The 25,509-nt window shown below is 37.4% G+C and overlaps 3 protein-coding genes across 4 annotated transcripts; 2 read left to right on the plus strand and 1 right to left on the minus strand.

The window, feature by feature from the left end:
• Window positions 1-322: 322 nt before the first annotated feature.
• LOC141653658 (nucleoside diphosphate kinase 4, chloroplastic) lies at window positions 323-7,677 on the plus strand. 2 transcript variants are annotated; one of them, XM_074461486.1, is made up of 15 exons: window positions 323-447; window positions 1,257-1,482; window positions 1,589-1,661; window positions 1,744-1,826; window positions 1,915-1,978; window positions 2,063-2,180; window positions 2,568-2,722; window positions 3,301-3,348; window positions 4,776-4,848; window positions 5,739-5,861; window positions 6,467-6,504; window positions 6,635-6,685; window positions 6,781-6,948; window positions 7,117-7,229; window positions 7,323-7,677. In XM_074461486.1, exons 2-15 carry the CDS (start codon window positions 1,289-1,291, stop codon window positions 7,444-7,446), a joined length of 1,425 nt encoding a protein of 474 aa, XP_074317587.1. In that variant the 5' UTR covers window positions 323-447; window positions 1,257-1,288; the 3' UTR covers window positions 7,447-7,677. The 2 variants fall into 2 exon arrangements, with proteins under 2 accessions (XP_074317587.1, XP_074317586.1); XM_074461485.1 differs by lacking the exons at window positions 323-447; window positions 1,257-1,482; window positions 1,589-1,661; ... (3 more) ...; window positions 2,568-2,722; window positions 3,301-3,348 and having other exon boundaries at window positions 4,578-4,848; window positions 5,736-5,861.
• Window positions 7,678-8,286: 609 nt separating this feature from the next.
• On the plus strand, window positions 8,287-12,040 carry LOC141653659 (uncharacterized). The gene is made up of 7 exons (XM_074461487.1): window positions 8,287-8,513; window positions 9,022-9,085; window positions 9,207-9,262; window positions 9,370-9,456; window positions 9,560-9,759; window positions 11,269-11,326; window positions 11,596-12,040. Exons 2-7 carry the CDS (start codon window positions 9,022-9,024, stop codon window positions 11,827-11,829), a joined length of 699 nt encoding a protein of 232 aa, XP_074317588.1. The 5' UTR covers window positions 8,287-8,513; the 3' UTR covers window positions 11,830-12,040.
• A 7,160-nt stretch (window positions 12,041-19,200) lies between these two features.
• Window positions 19,201-22,136, minus strand: LOC141653656 (uncharacterized). Its single transcript, XM_074461482.1, has 6 exons — window positions 21,914-22,136; window positions 21,762-21,816; window positions 21,511-21,561; window positions 20,094-20,185; window positions 19,900-19,977; window positions 19,201-19,622 (listed from the first exon to the last, which is right to left on the minus strand). Exons 1-6 carry the CDS (start codon window positions 21,967-21,969, stop codon window positions 19,472-19,474), a joined length of 483 nt encoding a protein of 160 aa, XP_074317583.1. The 5' UTR covers window positions 21,970-22,136; the 3' UTR covers window positions 19,201-19,471.
• Window positions 22,137-25,509: the final 3,373 nt, after the last annotated feature.

A 25,509-nucleotide genomic window follows, 5' to 3' on the forward strand; every position in this document is an offset into this window, starting at 1 on the left:
GAAGCTGAATTAAACTGAAATAAAGTCCAAAAAAACAAAATTTTAGACATCTTATATTTCATGTGCATAAATCCGGATATATATTGAAACATAATAAAATTATAATATGGGTATAAAAAAAACAACGAACAGTTGGATCTCGGAAGTCCGACCGACATGATATGATCATGACTTCATGAGACATTGAGACGTAGTTTCGTGTCATTAATCGACCACCCTTTTATTTCTTCACAACAACATCAACAACATAATAATAATATTTTTTTATTTTTTTATTTTTTTATTTATTTATAAGGGTAATATTAATACTTTAATAGTTTAATACTCTTAACTCTTAAGTTATTATTAAGGAAAATAATTAAAAACCTTGTATTATCGCTGTCTCATACATCCCTAATCAAGTTAAGCTCCAAATCCCTGAACAAAGTTTCAACCTTTCTACTTCAGGTATTTTACCATCTTATTATTCATCTTACTTCAATTTAATTTTACGATCAATTTAACATCTGGGTTGTTAAATATTTGCTAGAATGTTATCAACTGTGCTTAATTATTCCCTAAGCTTGTTAATATATTGCTTGTTGAATCAAAATTGATTTGGGTATTTTTGTTTGATGGAGTTTAGTTCAATGTTCAATTAATTAGCTGTGCAAGTTTCTACCTTTATTGGTTTAGGGTTAATTTTCATAATAGTTAAGGTTAGATGCGTCCGACCCGCTTACGCTGCAATTTGCGGGAACCATTGAGGCACTAGGGTAATGTTGTTGTTTTATTTGTTGTAACCTTGGGGGTTGAGTTTGGGTTGTTTCTTTTGATTTATCAATTAGGGTTCATTCTCCAAGGTGGATTATCTGGCAAAATTGGGTATTAGGAAGTTTGTGATCACTTGTGGGGGATCTTAGGCACTTGGTCCGTAATTGAGCTAAAACGGAACCTGTATACTTCACCATTTTGTTTGGTTTTTTGAATTTTGATAAAGCTTAGCTTGTTGGGAGGAGTTCTTAGATTTTCTGGTGGGTTAACCTTGTGTGGCATGGAAAAATACGAACAACTGTTCTTTTTATTGTGAAGTACCAATCACTTGGTATAGTTCTCGCCGCAATTTTTATCCTGGTTCATCCGGTGATAACCTCGTCTATGCGTTATTAACACTGGGTACTTAGGTTGCATACATCCTACCTCTTTTACCCTGCTATTTGTGGGATCGTGTAAGGCTTTGAGGTAATGTTATTAAGGCATGTTGTTGTATGGTGCAGTCAATTAGGAGAAGGTGAAGGGAAATTCTTTCATGGGTGATGGTCCTAGGTACATTGAAATCATACCAGATTACTTTGAGAGTCCAACTTCTGCAACCAGTTCCCCTTTAGATTCTGATTATTCACCATCTTGTGAGGATTTGTCCCATACATCGACATCTGGCACCATTTCTCACTTTCAAAAAAATTCAATCACATCACCAAAGAATCACAACATCTCTTACAGGTACCCTTTTTAGTTAGAAAAGATAATGAAGCTACACGTTAAAGATTATTGTTTTTTCTTGCTAATTTTCTGTATTCGAGCTTATGATAGTTTGTTTGTTGACCAGGAAAAAGTTTAGAACTGCTTCATTCATGTTGAGGTTATTTAGTTTGAAAGGACTACGCAACGGTGAAGAAAAGGTAAGATGCAACCAGATTGGTTTAGTTCTCTTCTATCCTGATATTAACATTGTACATTTGACAATTTAATTTCAACTGACAGGTTGAACTAACTGCAGTAGAACTAGAATCCCTTCGTTCCGAACTTAAAGATGTAGAAGAAAGAGAGGCTCACTTGAAAGCGCAGTATGTTTCCCCTTTTTTTTCATATGTCTGTAATAAATGTACAATCAGCTACCTTGAATCTCTTGTAACACGAGCCTACCTAATTTAGGGCGGAGCATCTTGATGAACTTTTGAGGTGGTCTCGTCTTTCGGGATACTTGTATATGCGAACGGTAAGGGATCCCTCCATATTGCATTCATTGAAATATCACAATCTTTATGTTGGTTACCAACTTTTCTACATCCAATGTTTACAGAGATGGGCTGCATTACCAGGAGAACTGCCCCCGATTGATGATTGTGACGTTGATGACTGGATCCCACGTTTCACTGTCTTGCAAGGACCATGTCTTTTCTTTTATCTTTCATCGACAGGTATTTATACTCATCAACATCTCAAGTACAAGTATTATATCTATAGTCCAAACACTGATTTACTAAGAGGTTTCACACTTTCACCACATCCCATGCCAATCGTCATTCCTTGGCTTGAAATTGCATTAATTCTTGTGCTTATTTGGATGGGAGGGGGAGCGAGAGGTGAGGTTTCGTTGAATCTTTTTTGCGTATCTGTATAAGTATCAACTAAGGGAAGTGAAAACTTAATTTATTGAGAGTTGGGAGAGCTGAGTGGATGAGGTTGAATGATGTATTCAAGTTCATAGTGTAAATGCATGCGTGTGAGTTTTTGAATCTTGCAGAGTAGAGTTTGCACTGTATAAGCACCTTAATCTAATGGTTAGGCAATGTTTTTTTGCGCAGATTTAAGTCCTTTGGATTCAACTCTTCTTTCCGACGTTATTGAAGTAGATCAATTACCAAGTTTCATTAGAGAGAATGAAGACATTTGGCATTGCTTTTACATTGTGACTCGTCATGGACTCAGGATAGAATGTTCTAGTGTTTCCAAAATACAGGTATGTTAAATAATGATCTGTCTGTTAAAACGTAGACTAGGTAATCATAATATTACTTTCTCGAAATTAGTAGTCTCAACTCGTAAATTCATGTGTAACTATCTAATATTATCAAAAATCGCTCGTGATTACGAAATCAAGGCCTTGGAGCTGTGCTTGGGCACGCATTTATTCAGCTGTTTTTTCTGTATAATTTATGTGTGTTTTCTTGCTAGTTTTTTTTTCTTCTGAGAAATATAATCATTATAGATGCCGTATGACTATTTTATAAAAGCGAAAATCAGTATAACTTGTGAAAAAAACATATTCGATTTTAATAGAAACCACCTAAATGAGAATTTGTGATACTGTGTATTATCTATCATTGACGATAGGGCTATGGCAAATCTCATTTAGACTAGTATGCCAAATAGATTGTGGTTGCTTGAATGCTGCATAAGAGTATTAAACCGATAACCTTATTATGTAGGAAACAGGTTGTCTGATTTACAAAAATGTAGAGTATACGATGAAATGTTGTTTCATTAATTACTCCGTATATTATTTCATTTCTCTGAAACCATAAATTCTTGATACAGGTTGATTCTTGGTTGCGAGCTTTGCGGGAAGATTGCAAGCTTGAAACTGTTAACAATGACTCGATTAGTGAAATTTGTGAAGACATTCCGCAGAAATCTGTATAGATATTTTTTTTTTAATAATTTGTAAGGTTGATGGAACTGTCGGCTTGGGTTCCTAAAAACTTCTAATTTGATTGTTGTAAAGTGCTCCATGTAAATAAGGTAGTGACCCATCCACTTGCTATTTATCACTGCTGTATATTGTAAATCATGCCAAATTTGTGCCTGGTTGGGAAGGTGAGGTAAAAAGTTCGAAACTTGTTGAACAGACGTGTGCAAAACTGAGATGCTGAATAATGTGAACTTTTCTATATACACCTCAAAGCTTGTTGAACTGGAATCATTGTAGCCCATCCATCAGTCGGGTCATGGACTTATTCGGTTCATGGTTCAGTTCAGGTTAGTGTGGTGGCTAATACAATGCAAATACCGATTCCCATTTTGTATCCTATCTTATGTCCCATGTGCAAAACTGAGATGCTGAATAACACAAGATCACTTTGTGTTGATATAAATTAAACCATTTTTATTATTTGAACTTTGAAGTGTGATGTGTCATGAGATTAAGATGGTAAGATACAAGACTGGACATGAAAGCGGGACAAATGATCTCAATTCGTGACTAATAGGGTTGTATTGGCTACCAATTTACAATTAGATGGAATATTTACTTCTGCAAAATCTTGTGAACGGCTCGAAAAATATTAGGGCTATAATTTTAGTATTTTTTTTAACACAAATTCTCACTTGTGAGGGACACTTTTCGTCACAAACTTGTAACCTCTCACAAGATGCAAGTGGAGAGCAAGTGAAATTGCAAGTGGGAGAAGAGTTGTGAGATGTCACAAGTTTGTGACGGTTACAAGTGAACTTTTTTTTTTTTAAATTGCCAATATTCAACGCATGCTTTGTCAAATTCGTTACACAAAATTATATTTTTATCATTCAAGTTTTAAGAAAAACACGAATCTCCTATTGATGATTGCAATTATACCTAGTAAATGGCTCATTTGGATCGATCATTCTACACATTTCATTAACAGGTTATTTCGGTACAAGTTAGTTCAAGTTGAGTTTCAAATAAAGTCAATCAGAGTTATTTTACGTCGAATCATTTAATATTTAGGTTTAAACTTTGATTGCAATTTTTGTGTTTGGACCGAATTTGTTGGGGTCGGGTTAGTGAGTAGATCCAAGCAATCATAAAGTTCACCAAACATCCTGGGTACTCCTACAAAACAGGATAGGTGCACCAATCAAGGCAAGCAAGGCATCTTGTTGGTAACTAACTATAAAGTACGGAGTACATAAATAGGTAGGCCATTATATACGTAGAGATCACACAGTAGTGATAACCAAATCTCCCTTGTTCCATTCTTCCATTCTTTATTTCTCTCAAATCTCAATCTACACTACACAAAATGAGGTCTCAGATTTACAGATCTGCTTCAAGGGTTGCTAAATCCCTTCTTTCTTCTTCTAAAAACACCTCTCACTTCCTCCCTGGTACCCTCTTCTTCTCCATCAGTTTGCCATTCATTTTAAGTTTAAGACGGATATGCCCGTCTTTTTATTTAATTTGATCATATTGTAAAATGTGCTTCATTTTTTATCTGATCTTAGATAAGTTGTTTTTTTTAGAATGATTGCAATTTTGGTTTTTGGTTAATACTGACTGATGTAACAAAATGTTTATGGGATGATAATTGATTATGTTTGTGATTGATTTTAATGACTAATGATGTTAGGGAATGTGATTATGATTGATTTATAATTTGAATGCTTATCTCAAATGGGTGCCAATTTGTTATTGTCAATGGTTGTATCACATTTTGTGGGTAAATCAAGCAATTGTGATGAGTTTGTTACATAGGTGGATTATGGATGTACTGATCAGGAGTATCAGATTGTTAGGTTAGTTTTCTAGAAATGATCTTTGTTTTGTTACATTAATCAGGTTTATGCGATTTTACAATTCCACCATCTCAGGAAGTTTAATACGATAATGTACTGATCAGGGGGTATTAGATTGTTGGGTTATCCCGCAATGATCTTTTTTTTGAAGAAAGGATCTTTATCTTGTTACATTAATTGGGTTTATGCGATTTTACAATTCCTTAGGGAGTTTAATATAATGTGGTGGAAATCCTTGGGGATTGCTTGGTATAAAACTCGTTCCACGCTATAAATGTAAAAAGTCGAGGCTTTGGGTATGCGTGTGAAATTTGTGACGTTTCTTGTATTATCTTACCTTTCGTTTATTATTTTTATTTGAGTTGTACTCCGTATGTGATTATGACATTTATGAATGAAGAACCTTTGTTGTCCGATGTGTTGTGTGTGTTGGGATTGTTGTTTTGTGGAAGTTTAATGTCAGTATGTCTCAAGTGTAGAAGGACGAGTGGTAGCTGCTACTGCCGCTGTTTCCTTAAGAGGGAAAGCACAGTACTTGGCGTCACTAGGAAGAGCCAATGCATCTGCTTCATGGTTGTCATCTGCTTTGGCTTTGCCAGTAGCAGGTAAGGACATTTTGCTCTTGTGCGACTAGTTCTTGTGAGTGAAATTAATTGTCTGCATATAACTGACCTTCAAATTTATGTACTGATCTGTTCTCTTTATGTAGTTACGCTATTTTAGATGGCAACTATTTTTATTTATGTTTGGTAACATTGGACCGTCGTCGGTGTATCTATCTTGATTCTTGTTTTGCATTAATTTTTCCTTAATAGACTTCAAAACCCAGGCATGGACTTGTCCCATGCTTGTGTTTTGGCATTGTGTGTATTAGGGCTCGCTTTTTTTAATCGTTATGAAGAGGAGCCTGGTCTCTCCCTTTAGTTTGAGCGTGTTGCCTTGGAAAATTTCTCCTCTCGCACAGAGAACTATACCCCGTCTTTTAACGAGGTCCTCGAATGGTTGCTTCATGCTTCCCCCTTTATGTGTTACATGAACTGGTTATCTCATTAATTTAGTATATGACTTATCATATTGGGTATAAAGGTCAACTCACAATAGTCATAGCAATAATTTTAATAAAAGTTCATTATAAATTTATCGCTTGTCGCTGCTATCAATGAAATACAATGCCTGACTTATCTGCTTTGTGGTCTCTTCCCCTATACAGCTTTCATGCTTCAGGACCAGGAGGCGCAAGCTGCAGAGGTATTGACCCAATGCTTGTCGATTATGCTACGTAAAATCTTCTATGTTATTGGCAATATTTTAATGCCATCAAACCTAGTGAAAGTCCTGGAACTCTAAGATTAATTTTTCATCATAATATTTATTGTAGATGGAGCGCACTTTCATTGCCATCAAACCCGACGGAGTTCAAAGAGGACTGGTATATCTTCGGTCCCTTATATCATTTTAATTTCTAACCAAGGGAATCCCGTTCGTTTGGCAATAATACTGAATTCATTTTTTAAACATGCGCAGATCTCTGAAATTGTAGCACGTTTTGAACGTAAAGGTTTCAAGCTTGTTGCAATCAAGGTTGTTGTCCCTTCAAAGCAATTTGCACAGAAGCACTATCACGACCTTAGTGCGAGACCTTTCTTCAATGGCCTCTGTGATTTCTTGAGCTCTGGCCCTGTTGTTGCAATGGTATGTGTCCAACCTTCGTTCTTTTTTTTGAGGGTTTGATCCTGTGTTTCGGCCGAAACAAAACCCACAGCAAAGCCCTCGCATCGCACATGGACTTATTTTCTCATCCCGACCCCTCATCACCTTTAGACCAGTAGTTTGTTATTGAGCATTTTTTCATTTCCATAGGTTTGGGAAGGTGAGGGCGTGATCAGATACGGCAGAAAACTGATAGGAGCCACCGATCCCCAAAAATCGGAGCCAGGAACTATCAGAGGAGATCTTGCTGTAGTGGTTGGAAGGTATAGTATTTCATCTTGAAATATTGGTTATAGATTTGTTAGCTTGTTTTATTTCAACAGTACTATTTTAACTGTACTTGTCCGCTTCTGTAGAAACATTATCCATGGAAGTGACGGCCCAGAAACTGCCAAGGACGAGATTAACTTGTGGTTCAAGCCTGAGGAATTGGTCACTTACACAAGCAACGCCGAGAAGTGGATCTATGGAAACAACTAAAGATTTCACTGCGACTGATATTTTGACATACACAAATTTTCGACAATAATAAACCAAAATATTCCTTGCTTACATCTCTGAGATGGCTTTATTATTATTCCGGCTCATGGATTGTACTTCTGCAATAATGTAGTTTGGCCCCTGTTTGTTCGCTAGCTGAGAACAGTGGACATAAACATTGAAGAAATCGAGTATTTTTCTTTTCGTGAGAGGAAGTATTTTTTGGTTGTATATCAGCTGATCTTTAATTTCATGTTTGTTGCAATTTTGACGTCCGAGGTTGCAGTTGGTCAAAATTGCATGCACTTCCATCGATAGATTGGAGTACTATGTAACCAAGTGCAACGGGCTGTACATTTCTGACAGTTCGGCCCTGGAAACTTTACGCTTATACACTTGACGTCTTCAATGATCATCCTTAAATGGAAGCCATACTCCTGAGAATCCAACAAATATGTGGTAGAAAGATATTCTAGGATGTATCTTGTTTGTATTCCCAGTGTCTGACATTGTTGATTAGGAATATCCTTAATACAACTCAGACAATCTCCATTAAATTACTGAACCTTAATCGTTACATTCCTCACAAATTAAATATTTTCCATTCGCAAGTTAGTGAAAGACTCCATTATACCAGAGAGTGGTTATACGGAAAACTTCAAAATCAACCTATTTACCTGGCGTAAATATTTTATTCGCTCTATCCTAATCAATGCATTATCTTTGCTTTTGGGAAGAAAGATAAAAATTTACAAAGAGGATATTTCCTAAAAAATAAGTAAAGTAGAAAAGACGAAAGTAACATACACTTACAATCGTACATAAATCGAAAACTTAAAAAAATAACAGACACACTAAATTAAGGAAAGTAAAAAATTGTCGGAAACAAAGGAAATATCGTTTGATTGGACCTCGACGCGGCTTCCTTTGGTAGTATAAATCAACAGCCCCTCGTCTCACGGTCTCACCAATTACACAATCATCCCCAAAATTTCCCCAAATCAATTTTTGGTGTTCTTATCCTTCTCAATTTCTTACCGATTCGCGACTCCTTTAACCTAATTAAGGTACGCGCTCTCTCTCCCTCTCTCTGAAACTTATTTCTCGGCAATTAGTGTTTATTAGGGTTTCTGTATGAAGTAATTAGGCGTCAAAGATGAAGTAATTAGGGTTTACAATTTTACATGATGTCGTTTAAAAAATGAAAATTTCGCAGCTTTTCTCTTTAAGCAGTTAAGGACTTAAGATTACGCTTTTATTTAAGATTATTTGATTGATATTTTGTAGGTTTCTTGTTTGTTGATTTCTATAGTTGATTTTATAGTTATATGATGTAATTATAACAGGTTAGTCTTGTGTAGAACGGTTTTACGGAAAACCTAAAATATAAATCTTATATTATCCTTAACAAACTATTGTAATGCCGTCTTACATAAGAATTTGTGTTATAATTGTTAATATTGTTTGAATTACCAAAAATTTGATGCAGTTTTGTGATTTTTTTGTTTGTTTTACCGAAAATTTGGGCCTTTTTGGGGATTTGTCATCACCGTTGATTGCTGTATTGTACAACAGATGGCAATTGAAGCATTTTCAAAAGAGGATATTGCTAGGGAACAGAAAGTGGATATGGCCTTAGGTAATCCGTCTATGAGTTATTTGGTTTGAAACTAATGGTTTCAAGGAGAGATTTGATTATTTGGATGGTATATTCATATTCCTTGGTCTAAAATGGGGTTTCAATGTTTAATCTTTTGCAGATGATATTATTAAGATGTCAAGGAGGAATCTTGCTAAGAAGCAGCAAAGGGTATCGGTATGTTGATCACCTGATTCCTTTGTTTGTTAGTATTATATCATGATCACACAGTCGAATGTTGGTTATTGAATTATAATTTGCTTATATGTATGTCTGGATTACAGAACAAAAGTCGTGGTGTTTTTCATGGGAATCAAAATAGGTCATGGAAGGTGCGCCAATATATGGACTCCAGGTCTACTCTTAGGCAGGTTCGTTATGGTATTTATTGATTCACCGATCTAGGAAGTATGAATGACTGGTTTTCTTGTATTCATGTTATGCGGAATGTCTTATCTTCCTTTTCTCCTTCAGGGGGTTCTTGATCAGAAAAGGACCAGCTTTCGAGGCACCAATTTTACTTTGGCACCTGAAGCTGCTCCAAAGGCAGCAGTTATCACGTTCCGTAGAAACAATTTTCCTTTGGTAGCTGGAGCTTCTAGGAAGTCAGTAGTTACCATGTTTCGTAATAAGCCAATCAATCAGAATAAAGCAAGGAATTGGAATAACTCAAGGTACTTTGTTTTAGTCCCATGATTATGTAGTACTGCCACTTTTGATCATTCTGAGGAGATGCTGTTTAATAGGTGATGGTGTTGTCTGAGTGTAATGTTTATATCATCGACTGTGTTTTTTGGCAGGTAATTTGGTTCATAGGCTTCACCATGTTGCATCTCATTGTGAACTTATCATTGCCCTATATAATTCAGCATCTCACTTATCATTGCCTGGTTGCCGGGTTCTTTATTTTGTAACTTGTGGATATATATGGAGATGAGAACTGGTGTTCACACAGAATTTTGGCTCGAATAATCGGGGCTGTTTACTCTTATAGCTTTTGTGATTTGTGAACCGTCGACAATTATATACAAAGTTTGACATTTGGTAGGAGAGCTGCCATGGTAGTTAATCGTAGTTTGTGGCTTGTTTTGGGATTAATTTTAGCTCGGAGTTTTGTAGAAAGGTCCATGGAAACTATCTTTTACTTGAGCCTGTAGCAAAGCTTTGGGGATCTTCTCTGCTTAGCCTATCGGCACCACTGGTCTTACTTGATGGTGTTCTGTGATTTCCTGTGCACATTGACTCCCCAGTACAACTCCATGCCACCTATATAGAGATACAGCGCATAACTTGGTTATCAGTACAAGAGAGATGCTGTTAGCTACCATGTTCTTTCAAGCCAAACTCACTCACATATTAGCACTATTTCTGTGGATTGCCCTTCTTTTTAAGGTATTACCATCTAGGCAACTATCCACCTGTTTTTCAACCCACCGGCGGTTAATGGAATTGTTTGGACCTGATATTGAGGTGGCTACATAAATTGTCAATGTGAAGAGGTTTTGGGGAACATGTGGTGGTTAAGTAGAGCACATTGTACTAAAGTTGTGTATAACACACATACTGGACTCTGGAGACTGTAAGCTGGATGTCTGTCGTCAGATACCAACTTAGTATTTTGTTACGTACGGTGTAAATAATTTCATATCGGGGCGGGATATCGAAGAACAGATGAAGTATTTTCACGATGGTATAAATTTGAGGGGGTCAAGAGCTACATCGTTTTACTCTCATTTGGAGCCTGTACTACATATTACACAACATCTCATTTTTAATTACAACCAGAGTAATTTATTGATGGTGTGAACATCTTCTTGAATAACTTATTTATCATTCCTTCATGAAATACGTCGGATCCAGGGGTAGTGTCTCTCTTATTACATGTCCAAGCTTGTGCACACTTTGTTGGGAGTCCAACACTTAATTGCGCGTGCACTTACGTATGGGGAGTGCATAGTTGGGACTGCATTGCATGATTGTTGCTGTTGATTTTGACGGGGGCTGAATCACAGTTTGCATTAATTTGATGGTAATAGCCCTAGAGCAAGTGGTGGGTCGTTTCCTCATCCGGTTCAGTTGGTCTCTTGTCAACTGATAGAAGCATAATGATGGTAGTTTCTCCTCTTATCAAATTGTTTTGCAATGTTGTTTTTACTCTTTTGGAATGTTTGGTGATGTTTCAGGCCTGGTGGTGGTCCAGTAAGGCGTCAGGGTAATGCATCTGGTGGAAATGCTCTGAAGGTATACATAACATCAAATTTGTCCGCCTGTGTGCCTATTTTAATTTTGCTAACAAGTGTAACTTGTGGTTGGTTTACCTCATCCATTGGTCGGATTCTTGGGTATTTGGTTTAAGTCAGCTACTTGAGTAATTGGTGCACAGTTTAGCATTGCCAACACAGTGGTTCACTTAAAAGCGAAGTGGTTAAAAAGCTTGGACATGTTTTTCTTTGCTCATGTTGGAGTAAGTTTGGCATCTAATTTGCGGGCTCAACTTTGCTGTTTTGCAGCAACAAAAGCAGCAGCAGCAGCAACGTGGACATCAACAACATCAATTTCAACATCCTGTGCAGAGGAAGGAGTTGATACACAACCAGAATTTTAGAACACTAGATTCAATGTTTGCCAACATGAAGGAGCAAAGGTTGACTACCTTTACTGGCATGAACAATGGGCCCACTGTACGTAATCAGCCACGACAACCATGGCTCAGGGGTCGATTTGGCAACTGCAGCAACTGGTGATGTTGATTCAAGGTTTCACAATGAAAATGGATAACGTATTTGGTTGAGGAACTAGTATCTAGGAGTTTACTATGAACTTTTCAATTGCTGCGCTGTTGTGCAAAGGAGGTCTGTGGTCTCGCACCTCATTTCTTTTGTGCTCTGCTTGGAATTTCGCATTGTACAGTTGTCACAATGAATTAGTTTCGCAATATATGTTCTCACTTCTTCCTATTTGTTTGCCCTGTGTGCCTACTAGTTCTCCTTTGTTCGTTTTTCCTTGAATGAATATGCTCCTGTTGGAGTCATAATCATGAATACTCCCCCAGTTAAGTATACCAGTAGTGGAAATCCAGCGGCACGCATACGTTTCATGCTTGTTTGAGTAGCAGGAATCAGATTCCCCCGCTACGTTTCATGCTTGTGATATGAAAGAAACTAGGCAATTTTAAACAAGTTGTGATATGAAAGACTTGGTGTCATTACAATGCTCCTTTATAACTGTACAAAACATCATTAACGTTAGGATGCAATCTTAGGCTAAGGTTCTCGCTTCCGCTGAAGTCCGGAACAAATGTACAGGTTCAATTCTGTGTACTCTAACCCAAATCTAATATATAAAAATTTCTGACTCATACAAGATTAAACACAACACAACTCCAGAAGCAACCCTGTTTTCTGACTGTTTCTATTTAAACGGAACACCTAACAATTCTGCCAGAACCAAGTGGGCTAAACTAGTTCGACAATGGGAGTTTTTCTAAAGGCCATTAATGAGCAAACCCTTTGGTTGTAAGATGATCAATGATGTTGTATGGTGCTACTAATCGAAGGTCTCTCTTTTCCAAGACGCGTGTGAAGATTGACCCTTCATTCTCTTTATCTTTGACGGACTGACGGTTGAACCCTTCTTCTTTGCATCTCCAGAAGGGCATGTTGGGTATTCCACATTGCAAGCACATGCTGAAACAAGAACCCCAAACTGACTGTTAACAATGAGGGCCAGAATAATTGTGGAAAAACTTGGTTTAATTGCCTTATGAGACTACCATCTTGGTTGATAATCTAGTATGTGGTTCCAAAATGAAACCAATTTCGTCTTAAAATTTGGGTGAAATTTCTCCAACTTCTCCTCAAACTCCCATGAACAATGCCTTTTCATGTCTTAAGGATAATTTTTTCTATGTTGAGGGATTAAAAGAAATTTTTTGTCTCAAGTTCTTGAAAAATACGACACTAACCATGTCAAATTTTAATTTTCTTTTGTTTACTACTTAGTTGCTTTCTCATGACTTTTCCAAAACTTCAAGCCATGATGCTTGAAGTAGCCTTACACTTAAAATTGCTCGGCTCAAAGACTTTAAAATGGCAAGGAAACATTTCACTTGCCCGAATTTCTTTTAAATCTTGACAAGCTAAATTTTTCCTTAATCAAATTTTAACAAAGATTTTGATGACAACAACATGTAACCTCTTAAGTAAGGCTTTAAAGGGTTAAAATTTTCAAAGCTTGGGCAAATGGCTAATATGATAAGAAACTAGTGTAGTGTGTCATGGTTGAGTCAAAATTCGACAAGTCGAGTGATGAATAAGAGTAATACATGTTATGAAAGTCATGTTTTAAAACCATAGTAAGTCACAAGAATTTTAATTTCCGGGGAAGAATTTGTAACATAAGAAAATTTTGAAAGGTTGGTTAAAATACAAGGAAACTATATTGGAAATTCCTTTTATTCGGTATCCATCAATTTGAGAAGTTGAGGAAATCTTCATTCATATCCAAATTTGCTTCAAATTCTTATCTTTCCCATTCCATATCTTGTGTGTGATCCTCTTGTAGCATGGCAAGGAACGCTAGAACCGATCGTGGAAGGAATGCCCGCCAACCTCAACAAGAGGCACCGCCCGCTATTACCCTCCCGAACTACCCGTCAATAGCCTTTGGGAGTGAGGAGCACCAAGATAAGTTTGAGGTCCTAGCCACTAGGAGGATGGCCCCGACCAAGTGCACATCGGTAAGTACCTTGGAGGCCCTAGGGATAGAGAAAGAGGTGCATAACATCTTCACGGTTCTCGGATTGGAGAGTTTGTACAACTTGGAGGAGATACGTTATCACAACCTCACCCTTGAGTTTTTGAGCTCCTTCACCTATGACAAGGAGACCCATGATTTGAGTTTTAGGCTCAAGATCGAATACCACTTTCAACTTAGGTAGTGATGCCTTTGCCGACCATCTAAGAGTGGGTAAGCGAGTTGTGGGTCACCATGATAAGGTTGAGAAAGACATGAAAGCTTCAAAGAATTATCATCTTTACACGAGTAAGGAAAAGGTTAGTGTGAGTAACATGAAGACTAGCGACATTGAGCACCCTGTCCTAAAGATTTTCTTGCGCTCCTTGATCAATCTCTGGGAGGAAGGACCCGAGCAAACTCAACTCCACGGAGGTGTTGATCTTGAGCTCCTACCTTAACCCCCGCCATGAAAGCCGTTTTCACTTCAATGTCGTGTTGTTGGGTTCCTTATGTTGATGATAACATGCCCATTTGATTTGTGTTATCTTAGTTTACCTTTTCAGGATTAATGATGTAATCAAGCTTGGATTAAGAAGTGTTGAAGTTGTTAATCATCCCATTGTAATTAGTCGTGTGTCATCTAATGTACAAGTGAGAAAGTTAAGTATAGCAGAGTAATAGAAACAGTCCAGATGACTGTTGCTTCAACAAGTAAACAGCTGAGTGGACTGTGCCACAACTCGTAAAAACTTGAAGCTTCTTTTTATCTTTCAAATGCTTTCACGTGACTCATATTTTCAAAGAGAGAAATTCAGATTTTTATTAAGGAGGTAGTATCCAATAAAGAATGGTTTGAATTATTCAAAATGCTTCCTCTTTTTGCAAATTCAATCCTTTGGTTTTTAAGAAAACAAAATTTGCTTTTTGCCTTATTTGTGTTAACTTGTCATCATGTGACTTGTCTCACATCCTTTGTTTTATAATTTTGCATGAGCATTTAAGGTTATCTTTCAAACCTTCTTTCTCTATTCTTACCCTTGCAAAAGACTCCTCTTTTGTGCAAGTTTTTGGGTGGTTACTATTGCTCCTCACATGCAAGGTCTTTGACCCTTCAAAACCCTAGCAACCCCCTTCATTCACCTCCTCTATAAATACCGAGTCCCTCCTCATTAAATCCCCAAGACTTTTCTGAAATAATTCTTTCATCTTTGCAAATTGTTTTTAAAGCTTAAAAGTTGTGTTTATTTGCAAAAACCTTTAAAAGTCTTCAAGTGTCTTTCAGTTTCTACAGTCGTGGCTACTGTTGCTTTTCTATACTAAACTCTCTTGCTTAAAAGTGTTGATCTTGTAAAAGTTGTCCACCTCTATTCTTTGTTAAGAATGTGTTAGTGGAAACTTGATCCTTTACATTTTAAGTGTGTTAGTAGAGTTTAGGACGGAGTAGTCCTTATCTCTTGACAACCGGAGTAGGTTGTGAGTTGGCAACCGGAGTAGGTTGTGAGTATTGAGTTCTAGGACGGAGTAGTCCTTTAACTCTTGGCAATCGGAGTAGATTGCGAGTTAGCTTGTCTAGAACGGAGTAGTTCTTGTACTAGCTTTGCAACCGGAGTAGGTTGGCGTCTTTTATTACAAGGGTCTTTTAGTTTTCGGAGTAGATCACTAAAGGAAAGTAATAAAAAGTAGATTGGACGTAGGCACTTGAGTTTCTTGCCGAACCAATTCAAAAATCTCGTGTTCAAGTGCTTATTTTATTTCCGCTGCCTTTTTACTTTGTTTGTTTGTTTCGCTTAAACTTAGAAGTAACAGTTCATCATACTGTCGTATTTGGCCTGCAGTAATACTCCACAAACTGAGACAAATAGATACAGTCAGAACGATTGTTGCTTTCATACTTCAGCAAACATTCATCGTGATACTTGTTCAATCTCTCAATATTATTCAAAGTATCATCTAATCTCTTTTGTTTACTTAACTTACTTTAATCCAACAAAGTTGAAGTTAAAATTTTTAAAAGAGTACCTAATTCACCCCCTCCCCCTCTTAGGTACTTGAATCCATAAACTCAACACGTGTCTTTGGTGTGTCTTGCCCTTGGGAGAATGGGCGAGTCGGACCAATGCTCCTTAGATTGTGAGGCCTTGGTGACTCGGTTGGCCAAGAACTTGCTAGCTTACGAACCGGGGGCGGTGGATGCATCCATGTTCAAGAAAGTTGTTTATCTTGATCTTGATTGGTTGAGGGCCCAGTCCTGGGTTGTGGATGGGGAGGAGGACGACACCTACTCTTGGAAGGTTTATGTTGACGATATTGTTATCACAGGGCCGAATTCTCATGAAGTTAATAAGTTTATTGCAGCTATTTCCCAACGTTTTTCGTTAAAGGATTTGGGTATGTTGTCGTACTTTCTTGGTATGGAGGTCACGCCCACATCATCCGGCATTCATATCAACCAGTCCAAATATATTTCTGATATTCTAGCTCGGGTTGACATGTTAGAATGCAGTCTATGTACGACACCGATGCTCTCTTATCCGCCACTAATTCGTCAAGATGACATGCCTGTCGAAGATGCCACTAATTATCGTGCTATCATCGGAAGCTTACAGTACTTATCCCTTACTCGTCCCGACCTAGCCTTCCCGACAAACAAACTGGCGCAATTTCTCAACCATCCGACTTCCGTTCACTGGTGTGCTCTAAAACGTCTCATGCGATTCCTTAAAAGGTACTATACATCATGGTCTTATCTTTCGTACACACAATTCCTTTAATCTTCATGCTTATTGTGATGCGGATTTGGCCGGCGACCACACTGATTATTTATCTACAACCGGTTATATTGTGTTCATTGGTCAACATCATATCTCACGGTCATCTAAAAAGCAACGAGCTCTCTCACGGTCCTCAACCGAGGCTGAATTCCGCGCTGTTGCGGACACAACTGCTGAAATGCTTTGGTTAAAGTCGTTATTCACTGAACTATGCATTCCCTTGACCACTACTTCTGTTATTTTTTGCGATAATCTCGGTGCTGCAAATTACTCGGCCAATCCGGTCTTTCATTCTCGAATGAAACATCTAACGTTGGCCTTTCATTTCGTCCGAGAACAAGTTCAAATGGGTGCTATACGGGTTCAACATATTAATGGCAATGATCAACTAGCGGACACACTTACGAAGCCTTTAGCCCGTCCTCGGTTCAATTTATTAGCTTCCAAGATTGGACTCACCCTTGGGCCGTCCATCTTGCGGGAGCCTGTTAAGAATATAATATCATAGAAAACCGAGTCAAGCTCTCATGGTTCAAATGCTCAACCGAAGCCTACTTCTTCTCCTTATTTATCTCCTAGTTTACATTAGTTGTTAATAATAGTCAAATGTATCTCCTAATATCTAGAGTTTAGTTAGCTAGGTTTAGTTGTTGGTTAGCTTAACTTTAGCTAGATCTTATTGTATAAATACCTCACTTTGTAACCATCTCATTAACACATTAATCATAATCATATTTAATCACTCACACCCAGGGGCGGATCCAGCCCATTGGCTATATGGGCTGGAGCCCAACCTGTTTTGTGAGAAAAAAAATACTTATATGCAAATAGTGTAATAATAGCCATAATTAAACCCTTGGCTCAGTGGTAAGGTGTTATGAATATCACTCTAGGGGTGGGGGGTTCGAACCTAGAGGAGGACAAAATTCTTTTTAATTATTTTATGTGTTGTAATTTTTATTTTCTCTTGATTTTATACTCTATCAACCCATAGTTTCTATAATATTTTTTTAGGTCAACATAGTTTCTATAATATACGAATTCTTTTTGTGTACTTTTATTGTCTGACATGACTTTTTATTACTCTCCTTTGTTTATGAAGCTCCCATTATCCAAAAATTGCGTGAGACTTATAACTTTAAGAATTTATCGATAGAATGAATAATAAGAATAGTTATATGTAAGCTTAATTAGCACATAAGTACTTCGGTAATATCAACCATAAGTTGTCAAAAATTATAATTTAAAATTATTGGCTCGAATATGACAAACACATGAAGCATAATACTATATAATAATTAATTTTAAGCCTCTTTAAATAGCGTCTCGAAATAATTTTTTTTTTTGAGTAAGCAAAATTTTCTAGCCCACCGAACATTTCATTCCTGGATCCGCCCCTGCTCACACCTACAAAAACTTATATGAGCTGGTCTTGTCCGTCCGTGATAACGACCCATTAGGGCTTTAGTTAAATGAAGAATACTTGAGAATATGGATTGGTTTTACATGTAAGAGATTGACAGTTGTGCTCCTTCAGTAAAATTGCGTAATGGCTATTGTTTTGGATTGGATGAAGAGTGCTTTGGCTTTTAACATCAATTTATTTCCATGTATCACTCAGTAACAACATTAGTAAGGATGCTTGCAATTGACCCCCTCCTTCCATCCAGCCATTTGGAATTGGGGGAGGCCTTGAGGAAGTAGAATAATGTAGTTGTTGTAACTTCCTTTTCTAACTTCATCTTGTGAGAAACATTGTTACTGATGATAAATTGCTGTAATCTGGAAGGAAGGAGGAGGATATCTCATGTTCGTTCATGGGTGCTGTTTTCAAGAGCTTAATCTTAGAATTTTTGTAAACTCTTAATATGCTTTCACTTTTGATAGGCAATGTCAAAAGTGAAGATATTTTGAGATGTATACCGTGTCTAAGGGGGAATGTCTACAGTGAAGATATTACATGTGTTTGTCATTCACAACTCACAATTATTTTTCTCAAATGACAGTGAGTCCGTCTTAATCCGGCCACTAGTTCTAGGACGGGCTAAAGATGTTCCATTTTGTCCCCTATTATTCGTCTTGCAACTTCACTGAAACTCCACCATTTAACTTACTTGCAAACTGCATGCATCAAGACGGGGCGTCCTCAAATTGCAAGACGGAATCCAGATTACTGAAAGATAACTGGCCGGAATATTATGATGGGAAGCAGTCCAGGAAATGTCAAACTTGGTCAATTGCTGGATATCTGGTTGCAAAGATGATGTTAGAGGACCCTTCACATTTGGGTATGATTGCTCTTCAGGAAGATAAACAGATGAAGCCCGTCATGAAAACATCACCATCCTGGACTACCTAATTATTTAGACATTCCGTTTTTGTTGCATAGCTTAGGCCTAGATTTAGGACTTTTATTGCTTATGGTGTATGTGTATGTCATCAATTGATTAACTTCGACTCTTGAAGTATCTTTTTCGGAATCAGCATCCTGGACTACCTAAACTAGTTGATATCTACAGATTAACTCCAAAACCCTCGTACCTCGTATAGCTGTACTACTACTAGAAGGTAGTAAAGTCGATTATGTTACTCAAAATCGGCTTCAAGTGCATGTTAAAATATCATAGTTATGTTGTGTAGAACAGACATTGTGTCGTAAGAGGAGTGTCATACTGTCATGTCTACAGTTACTTGCCATAATGAAAGAAATTAACTACTACTCTATTTCAATACAATAAGCAGTTAGTTTATTGGACCAACTAACTGAATTGCCGTTTTCAAACCAAGGTACTGAATAGCCATTGTGATTTAAGAACATGGCATCATCACCCTCAGCTATTAAAATTCATACATTGCCATCATTTACCAGCAATGAACACTAAATATCGGAATCAGAGACCTTCTCTTCTTTAGGTGGTGCAAATTGCCTGCTAAGCTTCGACTTGGTCCATGGATCCAAGGGTGCTCTTTGGGGTGGCTGAGGAGTTGCTGGTTTTGACTGCCTCAGCTCATTTTCTCTGTCAATAAACCTATCCAAATACAAAGTCAAACCTCGAGAGGAGGAAAATATGGGTATCACCGAAGAAAATGAAGATAACATCATGACCAACGTTGATAATATTTTAGGCGGGATTCAGAAACCTGTCCTTGCAGTGATGCCAGGACCACCTATCAGTTTTAGTGTTTTACCAACATTTTTCAAATTCCAATTCTAGTTTTCAGCTGATTATAGTATGTTCAAGTAAAGCAACCGACTGACTGAAAGCAGTGCAGTGTAAAGTAGTAGTACTGTACTAAATATCTTACTCGATATACGCCATTGGGGCGGCATCACCAACTCGAATACGCGTCCTCAGCATTCTTGTGTAGCCACCCTCTCTATTTCTGCAGGACAATTTAGAGTCAACCTCCAGTAAACAATGTTCAGTTTCCTACATACGTTAGTTGTTTTAACCAATGATAACCACAGTAATATAAGCAAGCCAGGTTTTGAGATTCACTTGTATCGATAGGCTAACTCGGTGAATAGCTTGTGAATAACATCATCACCCCTTACAAAGGCAGCAGCTCTTCTCGCGGCACAAAGAGACCCCTGAAGTTTCAGATCAAGATAAAATTAAGTTACTGAGTGTGGCATTATAAATATTCACACTTTCAAAATTATCATAGCATAACCCGTGTTACTTTGACTCTTCACTTCTCAGACTGTACCCGCGTCGGCAAAACACGACATGAATATGGGAATGCATTCCTATGTAACTGACACTTATTAGTCCAACGGCACTTCTCTTAGAAGACCAGAACTAGTGAGACCCGTACCACAAAAGTAGAAGAGACGTAAGACATTTAGTATTATACTTAATGATTTTAAGTGTTATTTGTCAAACTTATTTTCATCAGGCTCATATCCTCATTTCAAGAAATGGTTCCTGTGTCTCAAAATCTTAGTGATGCCGAATCCAACACTTGGATATGTACCCTGTGGGAGACTCGTACTCAAGGCAGAGTAACACAGACCACAACCATAAAGGCATAAATAAATCATGAAAAGTTTATATGCTAATAAAAGTAATCTCAGTAATGGAGCAGGCCTGTGACCGAAGGATGAAGTCAGAGAATGAAAATCACAGCTCAAGTCTTGCGAGCACCATAAATTTAGACGCTGGAGCAATAACACCAATTGCATGCAGGCATGCAGCAACAAGAAGCCCTGTATCAGTCTTTGCCTTGTGAATTACATGATCATGTCACATGCTCACAGCACTTGGGAATATTGTACACAACCAGTCATTTAGTACCCCTAAATCACGTTAGTCCCAAACTCCCAGCCCAATTAAGCAAGGAAATAGCTATGGCACGCAAGTCGCCAGCTAAAATGCCCTGCTTAGAGTGTGAAAGATTTAGGCTCAACTCTTGATCACGTAAAACATTGAATTACCAATATGTGCAAACCTTTTTATATGCATTGAAGTATTGAACAGCCCCCGAGGAAGTTTGGCTACTCAAACGGAGGGCAGCTTGTCATCACAAGCAGATAGAAATCTTCAAATACGTCAAACTATTTTTCAAGAGAGCCAAATAATGTCCACCAAATCCATATGTGATACTTCTGCCGTATCATCTATATTGTCTCACTTGAATTGTAACTTCCAACAATGTCAACTTTTACCGCTCATTTCTCAAAAATATACAATCAAAATGCAAAATTTGTCACATCTAACTTACCAAAATACTAGTAAATAACTCTTTTCATTTTATCATTTGCAAATCATTTGACCACTTAAATCTAATCGGGAATAATATATATACGGGGTGGAGAAAGCATTGACAATTGACATCCAACAACAAGAAGTTTCATCGGCTACAAATCCAATCAAAAAAAAAAAAAAAAAAAAAAAGTGGTAGATTGAGACATACATCTTTGCCCAACTGAACCATGTTATCAGCTAATCTCCGAACCTCTTTCGCCTGCAAATTCAATCAAAACAAACAAAATAACCCAACACCACTATCATTTCACAATAAATATCTGATCTTTCCAGCACGAATATGTAAAATCCCAGCAAAAAAAAAACGACGAATCAGCTAAACCCTAAAACCCTAACCGAGATTCAAACAATTCGATTGATTCATGGGATCAGTAAACCCTAAAACGACGAAAAGGGTACCTTGGCAACAGTGGTTTCAATGCGCTCGTGCTTCACCAACTGGGAAACCATCGTTCTACATCCAAAAACAAAACAAAAATGAAATTTCAGCAATTTAATTCAATTTTTGCGCAACGATTAAATGAATTGGATGATAAGTAATACAAATGAACCTGAGCATAGACATTCGATGACCCGTAGGGCGATTAAGCTTCCTGAATTTGGTCATTTTGATTGAATCTTGATAGAGTAAAGTGAGATTTTGGATAATATCGCGCACTTGTTTGATGAGTTAGAAAGGTAGTGTGGCTTGAAGAGGAAGAAGAAGAAGAGAGGGTTAACCAGTAAGATTCCTAGCCTTAGAATCTTCCGCTCGAGAGATGGACGGGCTGCCATAATTGACCATATACCCGGCTTACCCGTTCCAGAGGCCTATTGGGCTCATGCTCAATCCCCAATAGGCCTTCGAGACAACTCGTTTTTCAAAATTCTCCTCATAACCATGGTGACTAGCTTTTAAATCCGTACCCGTACGGGTTATTTTCGAAAATCGCTTTTTAAAATTAAATAAATTATTGTAATATAATTGTTTTCATCTTAATTTATAACGGGATCTGCTATTTGCTACACATATTAGCAAATCTCGCACACTTTTTTCGACTTTACCCCTCTCATTTGTTATACACAAATGACAAAATAAGAAAGGAGGAAAAAAAAAAAAACTTAACCATCACCCTCCCAAACCCCGACCATCCCTACCCGTCCCCTCCCTAACCCCCGCCCCCTCCCAATGATGACCATCCCCTATGCCCTTCCATACCTTAACCCACTCCACCATCCTATACCCACCGCAACATCTACCATCCCCCTGAATCCGACGCCACACGTACCCTCCCCATGCCACATGCCACTTCTTTGACCACCTCTTCCGCTACCACCACCCACCACTCTTACTACACCTTCCGCAACCTCAGGAATTGGGGCAAACCCACTAATAATACTATGGCCACAACTCCTCCGGTCAAACCACCACCAAAATCTATGGACACTATCCGTCGGTCGCTACCAAATTCGGACACCATAAAAAAAACAAAAAAAAAACTTTATTTTCCCTTTGTCACCACCCTCTTAGTCTTCACTACCAATATATAATATGAAAAAACAACGAATTACTCCCTCTCATCCAAACCAAAGGTAACACTCGTTTTTTTGGCACTATTCATGATCGTAGGAAATCTTTGATATTTTTCGTAATATATAAGACAAAATATAGTCATGTGAGATCTTGTTTGATTTATCGTCATGAATGCTATAAAAATATTAATTTTTTATAATTTTTAATAATATGTAACTAAAGATATTCATGTTGCAAAACGTGCCTTAGTAAGTGTGATAAAGTAAAGAATACCTTTGGTTTGGATGAGAGAGAGTATTAATAGAATTCATATCGTATGTCTTTTTTAAGGGATATTCTCATAGTCATGTGAGATCTTGTTTGATTTATCCTCAACTTTTTCATTTTCTAAGATGTACCCTTACTTTCTTGCAAAAAAACTTTGACCGTCAATAACTCTTTGCTACAAATTCAGAATAAGATAAACTTTTTTTTCAAATTAACCGTCTTTTAAGAGGTCTTCAGTTTGAAAAAGAATTCACCGACCTCTCAACTCGTAGTCGGGAATTATGGTTAGTCAAAGTTTATTCGTTAAAAAAGCTTTGACCAACCATAACTACAGGCTACGAGTTCAAAAGGCGGTAAATTTTTTTTTTTCAAATTCAAGGCCTTGACGAGATAATTAGTTTGAAAAAGAAAATTACCGTTTTCTGAACTCGTAACATAGAATTATTGCCGGTCAAAGTTTTTTTGTGAAAAACGAGGGATACACTCCAGAAAATGAAAAAATTCAAGAGGTACACGAGAGACTATCCCTTTTTTTTAAAATTATTATCCATCGTATTTTTTTTAAGGGCCCAATCTATACGTTCACCTAAGACTCAAAAAAGCTCATGAACGGGCCTGCCAATAGTGTACGCCTAGTTCTATCTACCTTGGATTATTAACATCGTTACCGCTCTTGCTTCAAGTGGAGGACTCAACGAGCGGTTAATAATTCTCGTTAACATCCTTCCAAGACTAGTACTATCTGCTAGTCTGGTATTATTGGGCGCACTGTAAAGCTGATGATGCCCACCAGATGTTTGATAAAATGTCCAGCAGAAATTTGTACATTTGGAACAAAATGCACTTTCCGAACAAAATGCACTCCAGATGTTTGATGTTTGATACCGGGTCTTGTAGATTAGGGGCGCTTCTATTCTTCAAAATCGTGAAAAATGATCACAATATAACATTCATCATAATGTAGAAGAACATTATACAGCCTACTTGATCTTCTAGGTCGAGCTGGATTGTTGAGGTGCCTAGTGAGGATGACTAATGAGTAATGACGATAAAATTGATAATATGGCATTAGTGTCATGAGTTCAAGCATTTTATCTGCAATACAGCAATGTAGGGAAACAAATTGTTGAGCTGCCCAGTCCTATAAATGATAATCTGAGATTAGTAACGATTCTAACAGTTGTGTATTTTATAAATCTATTGCAGGTGCTTCGCTAATGAAACTGGTTTCCAGCTGCTACTTTAGTGTACCGGAATATAATTTCGTGGGATATGTTCTGGTGCGAACCAATCGAGGTACCCTAGTGGCCTGGTATGGTGTCTATCTGTAATATTGTGTTTGATTAATCTGTTAGAACTCACTTTTCTATAGGGTGATGTTGTTCTGACTGAGCTTGAATGATTTTGTTTCAACCTAGAGCTTAAGCAATTTGCATCATTGCATGTTGCACTACTATTTGATATAAACATTATCGCATGTTGTCTGGAATCTGCATAATAAGTGTCTGAGTTACATGTAAATTGCCTTTTAGTTCCCTAGTATGACTTGTATCATACAATAATACAAGTGTATGTATAAGCTTGTAGTTGTACTCTCCTAGTCAATTGGTGGGAAGAGGTCAAATTGACCAATTGTTAAGGTATTCAGAAAACGTAAAATTGGAGAGAGTGAAGCAGTAGCTAAAGTTCACCATCAATAGGCCGATCAATCAACGCGAGGAAAGACCCTTGATCTTCTTGAATAATGGACCAACAAACATAGTACATATAACATTTTTTTTTGTCATAAATGTGGACCTCTAGGTCATTATGACCAAAACTAGCATAACAATTTAAATTCAGTTTTAAATTTTATATCACATGAATAGTTAAAACTAAAAGAACTATGCAGCTTGGAGTATTTGTTTACCTATATGCCGTATTAGTTCCGTATATATAAATTTAACTTCCATTTTACTGTTTCTTGCGAACTACTGGACCTCTCAATTGATCTAGTATGACTTATATTTATATTCAACATGTACAAACTGCAAAGGAAAGTTTCATACATTTTAAATTAAAGAAATACAACCAGTAGTTATGTTTGGGAGCAAGTGGAGGGCTAACCATAGGGAGGGCGAGGACCAATCTTTGTTTAGGGACATTCTATAATGGACCAAATCATATTGTATGGACTATAGAATATCATTCTTTAGTCTGAACGTGGTCAAGTTTGACTTTAGTCGACTATCAAAGTTAAATGAGGACAATAAGATTGAAATAAAGGTGGACTCTTTCTTTGGACATCTCTTTACTCTCTCAAGAGTTGAAACGATTGATGTTTGAATGAACAAATATATGAAGCCAGTTCTTCTACTATAGTAAGAC

This window comes from Silene latifolia, chromosome 4 (genome assembly GCF_048544455.1).
Source record: "Silene latifolia isolate original U9 population chromosome 4, ASM4854445v1, whole genome shotgun sequence".
Lineage (NCBI taxonomy): Eukaryota > Viridiplantae > Streptophyta > Magnoliopsida > Caryophyllales > Caryophyllaceae > Silene > Silene latifolia.